This window comes from Crassostrea angulata, chromosome 5 (assembly GCF_025612915.1).
Source record: "Crassostrea angulata isolate pt1a10 chromosome 5, ASM2561291v2, whole genome shotgun sequence".
Classification (NCBI taxonomy): domain Eukaryota; kingdom Metazoa; phylum Mollusca; class Bivalvia; order Ostreida; family Ostreidae; genus Magallana; species Magallana angulata.
The window spans coordinates 53,864,879-53,878,290 of NC_069115.1; the positions used below are offsets into that span (position 1 = coordinate 53,864,879).

The 13,412-nt window shown below is 35.1% G+C and overlaps 1 protein-coding gene across 1 annotated transcript; it reads right to left on the bottom strand.

Annotated features, from left to right (window-relative positions):
* Window positions 1-776: 776 nt before the first annotated feature.
* Window positions 777-13,103, bottom strand: LOC128185607 (PAX3- and PAX7-binding protein 1-like). Its single transcript, XM_052855202.1, has 19 exons — window positions 12,834-13,103; window positions 11,106-11,287; window positions 10,003-10,105; window positions 8,295-8,424; window positions 7,953-8,068; window positions 7,738-7,817; window positions 7,274-7,446; window positions 6,055-6,244; window positions 5,060-5,177; window positions 4,562-4,637; window positions 4,344-4,456; window positions 3,657-3,856; window positions 3,312-3,459; window positions 2,788-2,906; window positions 2,529-2,605; window positions 2,283-2,349; window positions 1,988-2,134; window positions 1,565-1,722; window positions 777-1,264 (listed from the first exon to the last, which is right to left on the bottom strand). Exons 1-19 carry the CDS (start codon window positions 13,066-13,068, stop codon window positions 1,189-1,191), a joined length of 2,508 nt encoding a protein of 835 aa, XP_052711162.1. The 5' UTR covers window positions 13,069-13,103; the 3' UTR covers window positions 777-1,188.
* Window positions 13,104-13,412: the final 309 nt, after the last annotated feature.

Below are 13,412 nucleotides of genomic sequence, written 5' to 3' on the forward strand. Positions count from 1 at the left end.
TGGCATTAATTTTACTTGCAAAGAGCACTTGCTTTAATTATTGCAGCATTTTGTTTTCATTTACTCCATATGATGCACAGGGACCTTAATTTCAATGTAACCACATAAATAGACTTTATAGCTACGTTGGAATTAATGTCAAAACGGGCTTGGCCCCTTTGATATGATTTAATTATGCATAATTTGTATGTCTTTCAGCGAAGATTTTCTCAAAAATTTAAACTTAAAGCTCTTTTCACATCAAATGTATTGCTGTGAACAAATATGATTCCTTCACACTTTTGAATTTCAAGGTTATTGTTACGAAGAACTCATCCACTATACCTAATCCAGTAAATTTTCAGTGGGTTTTCAAAAACAGTGTTGGGAGTTTGATCCCCACCGCATATAACTAAATACGTCAATCATTGTTGCGCCAATATAGTCATGATATAAGATGATACAACATAATCCCTTGTAGACGCCTCAAGCACCAGACGGCACAGAGAGGATTGAGTGAGTGATTGAGCGAGTAAGATGATGAAATTCATTTCAAATGCACATAAAAGCCAAAGGACGAAGCTAAATCCAGCCCCCGAAAGCATGTCAAAGATTCTGCAGGGATGGAGAGCTTCTGATGCACATGTACTGGTGCTCTGGCAAAGAACCACACTGCTTGCTTACACAAAAGGTATAAACCAAAATAAATCGTAGTATATATGCAATGATCATAGACACAGTCTCTATTTCCCAGTACATGTAGCTCTGTTGTTCGCCAGTCATAAACAACCAACTACTCAAACAATCATCTTTTTTAATGTTGAAATGATGCAAAACAATGACTTGGTCATAAAACAAAACATATTTTTGTTTAACTTGAAAACATCGCTAATACATCCAGTAAAAGCACAAATCATACACATCGAATCAGTCACTTATAACGAGGCCTTGTGTAATGACTTTGTAGTTCTTGGATCAAATCTTTCAAGCTGACAATAAAAGCTCTGGTTCTCCTTAAGCTGATGCTAAGCCTGATAACAGTGTGTTCTGCAGATGTTTTAACAAGTCAACAAGAACTTGAGAAATCTGTATGTAGCCTTGGAGGGATAGAGGAGACTCAAGACACAGAGACCTCACTCAGTGTGCCTGTTGAGTTTGTTGAGTTTGTTTGATCTGTAGATTTATCCTCACTTCAGTCTGATTTACAGCTCACATCGGTAAATTGACGGCGTACTCCATTGCGTGAATGTTGACCAGCATCTTACTGATCTGTTTGATGAAATCCCTACAACAACAGACAATGGAGATCAAATACAATTACAGAAAGTTTAGTCTACTTAAGTATTTAACATTAACATTTAGATTGTTAGGGATAGCCAAACATTTAGCAAACCTTTTTGGACAAAATTGACATGAAAAGTTATGAAAAATATTTTTTCATTAAAATGCATGAATGAAAATTAATAATGAAAGTATTTTAAAACAGTAAACTTTTTCTTACATATGATACTTATGTTGGAGGAACACTACGAACATCATTTACAAAATGATTTTATCAGTACAGAGATTTGATAAACTCTTTTACCTGGAGTCCTTCTTGTCGAAGTCCCTTTTGTTCTGCTGACCCTCACTGTACAGTGTACGGGCCACTGACACCAGGAACCGACCCAGATTCTCTAGCTGGGGCATCGTCTTGTCCTCCTCAAGATCCTCAAACCACTCCTTGGGGAATGTGGAGATGATCTGGAAGTCACGCAACAGAAAAAAGTCAGAACAGTACAGTTACATAGAGCTCCACTCAGAGTCCTCACAGTGAAAACGATGCAATAAAAACTATATTATTTGATTTTTCACATGATTTACAATGAATGATTAGGTCAAATTATTGTTTAGTCAGAGCTGAATTGTGACTTTGTGTTATTGATAACATTAAAGATAAATTTTGCAATGTGTAGACATCATCTGACAAATATGGCAACAAATACAAGACAGAAGAACTTCCACTTACTGATTGACATTTCTGTATGGTTTCTTTGTTTACACCAGAATTACAAAGACCTAGGATGATATATCTGTTGAGTAATCCATCTAGTGACAAACTACGCAGCATTTGATTGGACAAAATACCATGCCAACTCAGGATGTTCCCTAGTAACTGTCAATCAAATACAGAGGAATACATATTAGGAATAGACTAGTTAATAGTACAACATGAGAGAGAGAGAGAGAGAGAGAGAGAGAGAGAGAGAGAGAGAGAGAGAGAGAGAGAGAGAGAAAAGTAGCTACCATGTTGTTTGTAATACCTTTATGCAGACCCAGAGCTGTCTATGGAAAAACACTGAAGCATTAGAGGATCTGTTCTCCAATACCCTACAATCACATATTTTCAGTGCAATTCATTAAATCAAAATGGCAATTTATAACGATATAGCAAACACTCATTAAATCATGTAAAAAATTACAGTCAATGACCTGACATAAAAAAATTATACCTTTTTGAAAAAAAACATACCGGTACATGTAGAGATATAAGAAGGGATATAACTTACGACTTGGGATAAAGAGGCATAAAGACATCATCTTCAAGTGTTGTCCTTATTCTTCTCACAATAACATTAAGCAAATGCTACAAAGAAAAACAAGATGCAAAATCACTTTAATCACTGACTTTTTTAGCAGATACTATCAATATGTATCTCCCCTTTAAAGTACACTATGTTTGCTGTTAAATTTCATTATTTATACACTGAAGTACTGCCTCAGATAAGAAGTATTTGACTGAAATAACCAGGTAACGGGTGCCCCTACCTGTGTGGCCTTATTGTTGGCCTGGATACAGGGGTAGTCTCGGCCCAGTTTGGAGATGACATTAACTAGTCTGGAGGTCTGGGTGGTAGATAAAGGGTCCCACACCGACTCAGCTATAACTGAAATTGTTCATTGTTCATAAAGTAAAATTATTCCGTAAAAGATTTCCATTTTCTACACAACTTTACAATCCAAGTGTTAACAAACCACCCAAGAGTGGATTGTAAACCCTTGGCTAGCAAGTATGTTTTCTGCAGTAAACTGACATCTAAGGCAGAGTAGAACAAATATGTCTTCTTTGTGCCATTATCTTGTGTATAAAGCATGAAACACATTTTGTTTTAGTAAACATCATTTCAAAGTAAAACAGTTATATTTACTTATAGGATTTTTCTACATACATATACATGTACATGACAAAGTATTTTGACAGTCATATAATTTCCCACCACCTCCCATATCTCATTTTGTACAGAAACCTATGATACAATAAACTCATTTTTATGCATGTACAATTACCATACCAGATAACTTTGGTAATACAACTTTTTCTACAATAGATGGGAGTAGTCGAATGTCGTCGTCATCTTTGGCTATCGTCTCTTGCAGTTTGAAGCCATAAAATACGAGAGTATCAAACCATTTTGTGTCTTCAAAATCCATACAATCAGCCTGCAATACAAAAACGAATGTCAAGCATGCTAAAAAAATTGTCAAATAGATTAACTGTATTACCAAGTATTAAGCTGTATAAACGACTATGATTTAGCTGCTAGATGAATTGATCATCCAGTTTATAATTTCATCTTTCTATGATACATGACTATAGCTATATGATTATATGATAATGGGCTGCTGTATGAACATACCTCCAGTGGATTCCAGTTGATGAGACTGAGTCGTATGTAGGGATTGAGGAGTTTGGGCAGACAGAGCCCGATGTATGCGTCCTGGTACGTGTCCTTGTAGGTCTGTTTCCAGTCCTCGAAGCGTTCACGTACACTGTCCACCTCACTAAAATCCTCCACCACATCCTCAAACACCCGCTCCTGGCCCGACAGTATCGACTCTAAACAACAAATCAACAACCCATTAAAACAATTCTACAACAGGAAGGAACACTTAAATGTAAGAAAAATTCAGACAGTATTGAGTTTTTTATACAAATATTTTCAACTTTATAGGAAGCTGATTCACACAGTATGTCATATCAAGTATGATAGACAGTAAGTCATACTCTTTATCATGTCACATGGAAGCTCATAATCTGAAGCATTTTAGTGACCAGAGCACTATGTATCAGAGGTGGGCGGGGCACTTCCAGACACCAGAGCAATGTTCAGTTGTCACAACATACACAACATAGATATGTACATGTACATATACATGTACAATGGGTTTATCATACATATGATTTTCCCAAATCAATAGGGGAATATTTCCCTCTTGTGTTCATCTTTCAAACATTCAAGTCAGTTATTGGGCAGTATCATATCTAATTATTGAACATTTAAATGTCATCTGCCAGCACAGGGGATTGTGGGTAAAAGTGCCACCTTTTTCCACGTTATATTTTGCTATTTCTGATTGATTTTCTTCGTCGTCTGATGACAAGCCATCATGGTGTCCCACAATGTCTTTCATTTCTCGTGCTCGTCTTCTGCGAGATCTGAAAAGTTAAATTCCCTTTAATTTACATCTTTGTTGGGGTGTTTGACAAAATATGAGTCAAATTCAGACCAATTTTCCAGCTTTATGTCTTCATTATTTTTACCTGCGAGCTTCCCTCTCAGCTGTCCGTCTCTGTTTCTCGACAGCTTCGGGTGAAGTCAGGTCTACATTTGCAGTACCTGAAAATTTGACCATTAACATTTCATTCCAATATCAATCAGGCCAATCATGTTTTTTACAACTGTGCAATGTTAAATTGTTAATCCCCAAATTTAAAGATAACATCGTTTTTCATCAGGCCCAGACAAACATACATGTACAGGTGATCACTGTCAAATTTCATAATTAAAAGTTTCTGTAATATAACCCATAAATGTAGGTATGCAACAACTAATTACTGTTTCAAGTGAATCAACTTTATTTCTGATGATTAACAGTCACCCACATTACATATATAATAACAAGGACTTTTCACTGAACATTCCATACCTGTGAAACAATTTGTTCCACTTCTTAAGAAATATCTACATACCCGGTAATTAATCTTAAAACCTACACAAGCCAACCTTATGTATAGTAAGGTGTCATATTGACCACGTACTTGTCATGTACTCCTGACATTGGTCTCGGACGTCCTGCTGTCGACGAGACAGAAATTTACGTGCCTGAGTCTTCCAGAGGTTGGTCATTCTCTGCTCCAAGCTGTTGATATCAGGAACCTGAAGACAGAAGGACAGATAGAGCATTAGTATCAAACGAATATACAGATTAACGGTAATTTTAATAATATATGGCATGCTGTTTTATGCGATATTTACAAGAAAATTCAGTGTTTGTTTTGCATGATGCAACAAATAAGTATGGTGCAAAAATATGATCCTTTTACCATAAAACTCATATTCACATTCTCTCTGTAAAAATAGCTTCCAGTAATAATTGCTACTTATTTTGTACAGATATACATATATGCTGTTTATTGCTCTTTTCAATTCTAGATTGTAAGCAGTAGTTTCAAAGTAGATGCACAAATTCACATGCAGAGCACGGATAAATTAAAACTGTACAAAACCAATACATGTTTCGCTGTACTGTTAGACATTTTCAAGATTTAAACAGAATAAAGAAAACTAAGTGATTGTAAATATTCATTTGATCTGTTGAAATATATAAGTTTTAAAATTACAAATAGACTTTTCTTTAAATTCAAATTTCATTCAATCAGAGCTAAAGGTGACACACAAATAGTTCCCAACCCAGCATGGCCCCTACATCAGCTCTTAGATGATGGATCAATACAAAACTCAACCAAAGATCTTAAATACCTATCTCTCAAAATCTATGCTTTAGTAATCTCTCAACTTGAAAAATGGTAATTTATATTTTCCATGTTCTTTTTGTAATTTAAAAGGATAATATGTACTAGTACAGTTTGCAAGTACTGGTATGAAATGCACCCTTACTAATATTTTTTTCTTTTAAATGATCAGTTATAGCCTGAACTTATAATGTTTTGCATGTAATTACTAAAATCATGACAGATATTCCCATCCCCTGAGCATAGCCTACAATTTCCACCCAAACAATGTAAGCACCCACCTTCTCGCTGAGACAATCAACCAAGTCTCTCACATACCCCCTCATTTCTTGGAAGAAGCGGTAACGCGCTTCCAAGCCTGCCACTTTCTCTTGACAGGTTTCAATGCTTTTCTCAGTGTCATCGATATCACTGACTAAAGAGTCTCGGTCTCGAGTGTGGCTACGATGAACTTCATCCATAGAATTCAATCTGCATTACAAATAAAACATATTTAAATTTTTTTTTATTTTTTCTCATCCACATTGCTTAATTATCCTTATCAGGAAAAAAAAATCTTATTCAAAAGTTAATATTACCACTGTTCTTGCTTCATTTTCCATGTAAAATGTTAATCATTAAAGGCTTTCAAAGCTTGAAATTTCAAATAAGATGTCTGATTAGTGAATTTATTAAATTCCTTAACCTGGGACAGACCATACCAAGGGGCCATATGACTTAGACAAGCTCAAACATGATCTCAATCTCACTTCATTTTGTAACCAGAGATGTTTGTGAAACACTTATGCCCCCCTCCCTTGAAGAACTCTGCGAAGAAAATGAAAGGAGACTGAAAATATTGGAGTTTTTCTTATTCAAAGCGGCATAACTCTGCAAAAAATTGCTCGATCATACCCAAAACCGAACTTGAAATATATATTATTATGGTTAATCTGTATGATAAATTTCATTTCTATATGTGCAACCTCTGCAAAGTGCAAAAAAAATAAATGGAAACTGCAAAAAATTGGAATTTTTCTAAGTCGAAAGGGCATAACTCTGTCAAAAATTGCTCTCCATCATATCCAATATTGAACTTGACCTAGAAATTATTATGATAAATCTGTATACCAGATATCATTTCAGTATGTGCAACCTCTGCAAAGAAATAGAATGGAAACTGCAAATATTGGCAATTTTTCTAAGCCCAAAGGAAATAACTCTGTCAAAAATTGCTCGATCATATCCAAAAGAGAACTTGACCTAGATTTTTTTATGATAAATCTGTATACCAAATTTCATTTCAGTATACAACCTCTGGGAAGAAAATGAACAGAAACTGTTGGTAGACCGACTGACTGACAGACAGATAGATGGACAGCAGCAAAGCAATATTCCCTCGCATCTTCGAAGAGGGGCATAAAAATGGGGCTGGGATCAAATAATGAGCTTGTCTAATTTGTACGTCTCACAAGCCAGACGGTACAAATCTGAACAGCCCATGAGCCAGTTGGAACATACCTGTCTTGGAGTCGTTTTCGAATGAGCTCCATATTTATAACGGTGGAGCCTCCAGTCTGGGTGAGACTGGGGAAGGCGGTGAACGTCTTCTTCTCTAGGACGGTGGTGTCCTGGAATCCGTTGTACTGGTCAATGGAGGTGGGTGCTGCTGCTGATGACCCTCCGTCTGGCTGCTGTCAATCAAACACAGAAATGGTAAGATACGATGAACATGTATACTCCATAGCATTCATTATTAATTCAAAACTAATACAGAAAAACATCCGAACTCTGTAGCTAAAATATAATGAGAGGACAGGATTATGAAACTTAACACCATTCTTTCTTTCTTTCTTGTGGTAGGTTTGCTTTCTTAAACAATAAATAAACAAATTTCACAGATCCATCCACTGGGAATATATTTGTGTTGTCGAAACATTAACACACGTACAACTGAGTCTCATTGTATTCCATTTGACCCTTACCTCTGATCCTAGGCTGACCCCTTTCTTAATCTGTTGCTCCTCCCACTCTCTCTCCTGATCACTGTCCTCATTTTCTGACCCTATTGAAATAAAATGCACAGATTTAGTAGGAGATACATCTCTTTAAAATTAGAAAAGAAAACTTGAATTCAGAAATATTTCAACTATTGAAAAAACTTATTAGAGTCCAGGGTAGCTTTTAGAAACTTAATTACCATGCTCAGCAGCCAAGAATTCATTCTGAATTTTTATTCTGTCTCTGGCCTGAGTGTTTACAGAAAAGTCTATCCTCTCATTCTCATCGTCATCTGATTTATCATTGTCATCATCCCTGTTAATAGAAAAACTCCTCCATCATTGTAATTTTCAATTCATGAATTTGCACACAATATTGTTACAAACACTACAATCTGTGAGAAAGATGTGCTAGAAAATTTCTTTAACACTAGCACATTTGTATTTTATTGAAAATTGCAGCAGAAGAGTTGGAATGAACTTATATAGTTGGATGCAAATGCAATGTAAAGCTCTGCTTTCATTGCCACAGAATAACAGACCTGACAAGGCGTGATTTACTATTCTCCACCCTCTCCGTGTCATCTAGTGGAATGAAATCTCCGTAATCTCTCGCTTGTTGTCTTTTCTTTCTAATCATGTGGATCATCGTTGCATCTGGGATCTCTCCCTCTATTAAACATGAAAGAAAAGTTAGCTCAAGTTTAAGCAGGGTTGGAAATTCACCAAAAATAGCAGCCAGCCACAGGGCTGGCTACTTTTGAAAGTTACCAGCCCTGTATAAAATCTGCCAGTCCTAATAAAAATGTTCACTTTTATGGAACTATACACAAAGCCTACATTTGTAAATCTTCACCTTTTACACAGTATTTGAAACTACATCTAAGCATAACTCAAAGAATGCTTATTATTAAGGTTTACATGTGTAAAAAATTAAACTATTCATCTACATGTTATAATTATAAACCATCCTTTTGGTAGGCAGCTAACAATGTCATAATCGCGAACTTTCACAACAATTTTGAAAGATTGAAAAGTGACAATAATAAGATCCAAAACAGTGAAAGGTATTAAAAAAAACAACTGGTAAAATGTGATTAAAATTTATTTATTTATTGGTCAGATAAACTCGATTTAACTGCTAATTGTTTATACGTCTAACAACACTATTTTATTGAAGGATCAAAATATGCTGAGGCAAAAAAAATCCTGAATTCTTCTTTGTTTTAGGGATTTTTCGCCAATGACAGGGGCTGTATTTTTTATGTGATAAAAAAAATGTGAAATGCCCGAGTTTCTCACTTTTGTAAAAATACGAGGTCACTTGATTTTTTTAATGCCCCTTGTTTCAACAGAGGTGGAAATGCTTGTACTTGAATCTAAAACATGTGTATATGTAGCTTTGTTGTAAACTAACTTTCGTGCCTTTGTCAGTTTGTGGATGGCTGTGTGTTTATTTGTTACTAAATTGTTTTAGAATTTTTGTTTTAAAAGTTGTAAAGAGGAATTTCCAAAGAAGTTTGTTTAAATTAATTACCCACATCTAAATTTGCGTAGTTTTGGTAGGAATAAATAGTAAAAATTAATAGTGGCCACCCCCAATATGGTTTACAATACAGCTTCCAATGTGTTTAGCCACTTGTCAGCCATTCAGATTCTACTTTCCATCCCTGAACTATCGGTCGACGCGTTTTGTTTTGGTCGTAGACTGTTTTTTTTTTCTCATAGCGTCAATAAGGGACGTATATATACATCCCTGCATCAATCAAGTAACGCTTTTTAAGAGTTGACAGCCTATAATACTTGCGCACCATATTGCCAAACAAAATTGTATTGCGAACGCTGGTTGGCTATAACAATTATTCAGACCAATGAGCGAATAGATTACAATTGCTAGATCTTACCCAATTCTCAACGATACCTAACAACATTACGGCGTCTTTTTGTGAATGAGGTAGTTGACTTAAAAATAGAAATTGTCCGATAAAAATAGTAACTGGCTATTAAAATTAGCCCGACCGCCGGGCTGTCTTTTAAAGTTTTGCCCCCGCCCGCTTTAGAAACAGACCGTCTCGGGCGGTCGGGCGGGCTATTATTTCAAACCCTGGTTTAAGACAGAATTTCATAAGTAAAGGACAAATGAGATTTCTGTTCAAATCAGTTGTACACCAAAACTTCACAAATTGATAAATCTCTTTCAATGAAAATAAATAATTCAAACTGGGTTTTTTAGCGAATGAGTTATTTTACTTTTGATCATCTTCTTGAGCTGATTGCCACCTTCAGTCTCTTCCTCACTCTCATTCTCCTCCAAGTCATCTCCATTCATTGTCTGGAACTCTTCACGAAGCCTCTGTCAATGACAACAAGACAATGCTTGGAATATATGAGAGTATGTAAGGGGTTTTCCTGACTTACTTTTGAGTCTGGTAAGAAGGTTCCTGGAACACATTCTCTATTCAATATTTCTTTCCCAAATATTATCTCTAAATTAAAAATTTAGCACTTCTCACATTTTATTAAAAATTCAGAATTCTTTAGACCTTGAGGTCAGAAATAATTTAACGGATTAAAATTTTCAAATTTTACAATTTTTAACCAAAAAATAATTCTTTTTTGAAAGGTAGAATTTTTAAATACACAACAGGATTCAAACTCATGGTTTACAGATTTGTAGTTAATCCTCTAACCAATTGCACTATGCTGTTAGGTGACAATATTGGGAAAGAAACTATCTATAAATTACGCTTGATTTTATGGTTTATTTCGATAATTAGAACGTCACATTCCACCAACAATATAGGTATAAAACAAATGTATATTTGTTACTTTAAACTTTAGAGGCATGGTCACAATCTTCGTCAAAAATTATTTTTTCCATGTTTAATGTTTACAATGCTTCAGTATAAATGTGTTTCTTATAGTTAACCAAAATTTGAATGTAGGTCATCATATGATAAGCAACATAAAGAGCTCACGATTATTTGTCATGTAAACAAAGCTTTTGTTTACATTTTTAATGTTGAGGTGAAAATTCCATTTTTAGACCAAAAATGAATGTTAGCAACTTTTTATTTATGCCTAAAAAGATTTATGGTAGTACAGAGAGAAAACAGCTTGAAAAAGAACTTTAACCCGTATTTGAACCAATGTAGAAAAAAACAGGTTTGTTTACATGACAAGGAATTGTAAGCCCTGGATCTTGCTTATTACTTTATGACTGACACTCAAATCTTGGTTGGTTCATAGAAGTGCATTTTTAAAGCATTATATACAATAAAAATAAATTTTTTTTTTTACTAAAATCGTGAACATGCCAATTTAACTGCGATATAGTATTAGTAGATATGTACCCTTATTTCTTCATCCCTGTCCTCCAATGATTCCTCTCTGTGGACTGGGGATGCTTTACGAGGTGGGGACTGGTAGCTTTTCTGTACTCTTTCTTCCTCCTCTTTAGCTAACTTTGAGGCCATTTTCAGTTGTTTGGCTATTCGCTTACTATGGCTTGACTTCTTGATTTTCAAAGCTTCACCTATTCAGAAAGAACATAAAAGCTTGTTCAAGATTCAACAGTTTAAAATCAACTTTGAAAACAAAATAACTTTTTCATTATTAAAAATAAGATCTGCACTGGTCTCCTGAATTCTCTAATTAGGTACTCTGCCAACAGTGCTTTCTTGTCCAGGTTCAAATCCCAGTCTGGTCACTATTTCTCCCACTGATTACATAATACATTGGTGTGGTGACCAACCCCTAGAAATGACAGGTTAATTCCTGCAAAGTGAAGAGCCTGGGGTGATCTTCAAGGGCAAAGATCATTTAAGGGGGAGGATTGGGACAATCAGGGGGCCTGGGTTTCAAGCCCGGTCTGGTCCTTCACTATTTTCTCATTCCGTTATTAAGGGTGCAACGATAAACCGTGAGACGGTATATCACAGTAAAAATATGCTACGGTTCAATGTCACGATACAGAAGGCTATACCGCGGTTCAGTATTTTGATCCGGAAAATATTTATCCGTCTGATTCGATTTGCAAATTATATTTTTAAAATGGCTTTCGGTGTTAAAAACGTGCTTGGCATTATTTAATTTTGCCCCTTGCTACAGTGCATCCCATAAATCTTCGATATGGTAACATATTCCGTTTTGTAGGATAAACAAAATTGGTTAACAAAGTTCCCAAATTGAGTGTTTCTACATGCAAGTACTATATTGCAGACATTTTCCTACAAGTACTATATTGCAGACATTTTCCTACAAGCAAACGACATGCATATTGCACCTCGTATTACCCATGCATTTGTCTGTTGTCGCAAGAAATAAATGCCACTTTCCTAGATGTGCAAAAATGTAATTAAAAATGAAGGTCGCCCTAGTCATTAAATATTTTGCCTTCAGAAAATTCATTACATCTATAATAAGAGCATAAATAATTTAATTGTTGTCAGTGTTAAAAAAACGATATTGATGCCAACATTAGATTTTTACCTTATATGCAGATCGTGTTGACATTCTGATATTTATACAGCTGATTAAGAAAAATATGTGGAAAAAATTATGTAACTAAAAGTTGGAGATTAAACATTTTCAAAATATGCGTTTATTAATTGTTTATTTGTTATTTTTAAAAGCATCTTAAAAGTATCACGATACATATCGTATCGTATTGTCTGTATCGTGATACGTATGGTATTGTGAGGCAAGTGTATCGTTGCACCCCTATCCGTTATATTTAGTAACGTGCCTAACCCCAGGAACTGACAGGTTAACTTCTGCCAGAGGAAAGAGCCTGGGCTGATCTTTGAGGGTGAAGATCATTTTAAGGGGAAGGAATATGACCACCCATCCAGTTCGAATACCAGCGCCAGATAGATAAGTGACTACTCAGAGTACTCAGAATTGAGTGATAGATCCAGGGGCCCGGATTCGAATCCAGGTCTGATCCGTCATTATTTCTCCCACTCCGTTACAGATGTGTTAGTGTATCATGTTGTGAATGCATGAATGTGCGCATGTGCGTATGAATGTCTATGTGAAAAATTGAAAATTGCAAATAAAAAGAGGAAAAAAAAGAATACCTTCTTCATCTTCATTGAAGCTAAGAACGCTGCTGCTACGATGCATTCCAAGAGCATCCTTTTCTTTCTTCTTTTTCTTGGACTTCTTTGTTTGCTCACTACTGACCATTTGTGGACTGTTTTCATTTTCATTGTTTACGTTCTCAAAATCTTCCTTCGTTTCGTCATCAGATTCACTGTCGATCGTAATTTTCTGGCGAAAATTACGTCGAGGTTTCTTGAAAGAGGTCGACATGTTTTTCTCCTATGATCCCGATGTAATCAGGAAAGGAGTACGAAATGAGATTTCGGATATAATTGGAAAATTTTCAATAGTCTATGTAAAAAGAAAACATTTTTTTTGTTAGAATTTTTTGTTCTAATGATTTAATTTATCCAATTTTAAATTAAAATTTTAAAGCTATCATTACTCGAGAAAATATGTATTTTAAGTTGAAAAAATTAATTCCGTTTTATACCAAATGTTAAAATTTGTCTGAGTAGTTAAACTTTCTTCATGTTTTCGACTGATTTATTTTTCTAAAATCTAATTTTTGATAAATGTTTCTTAAATTTTGAATAAAAAATCATAAAGGAAAG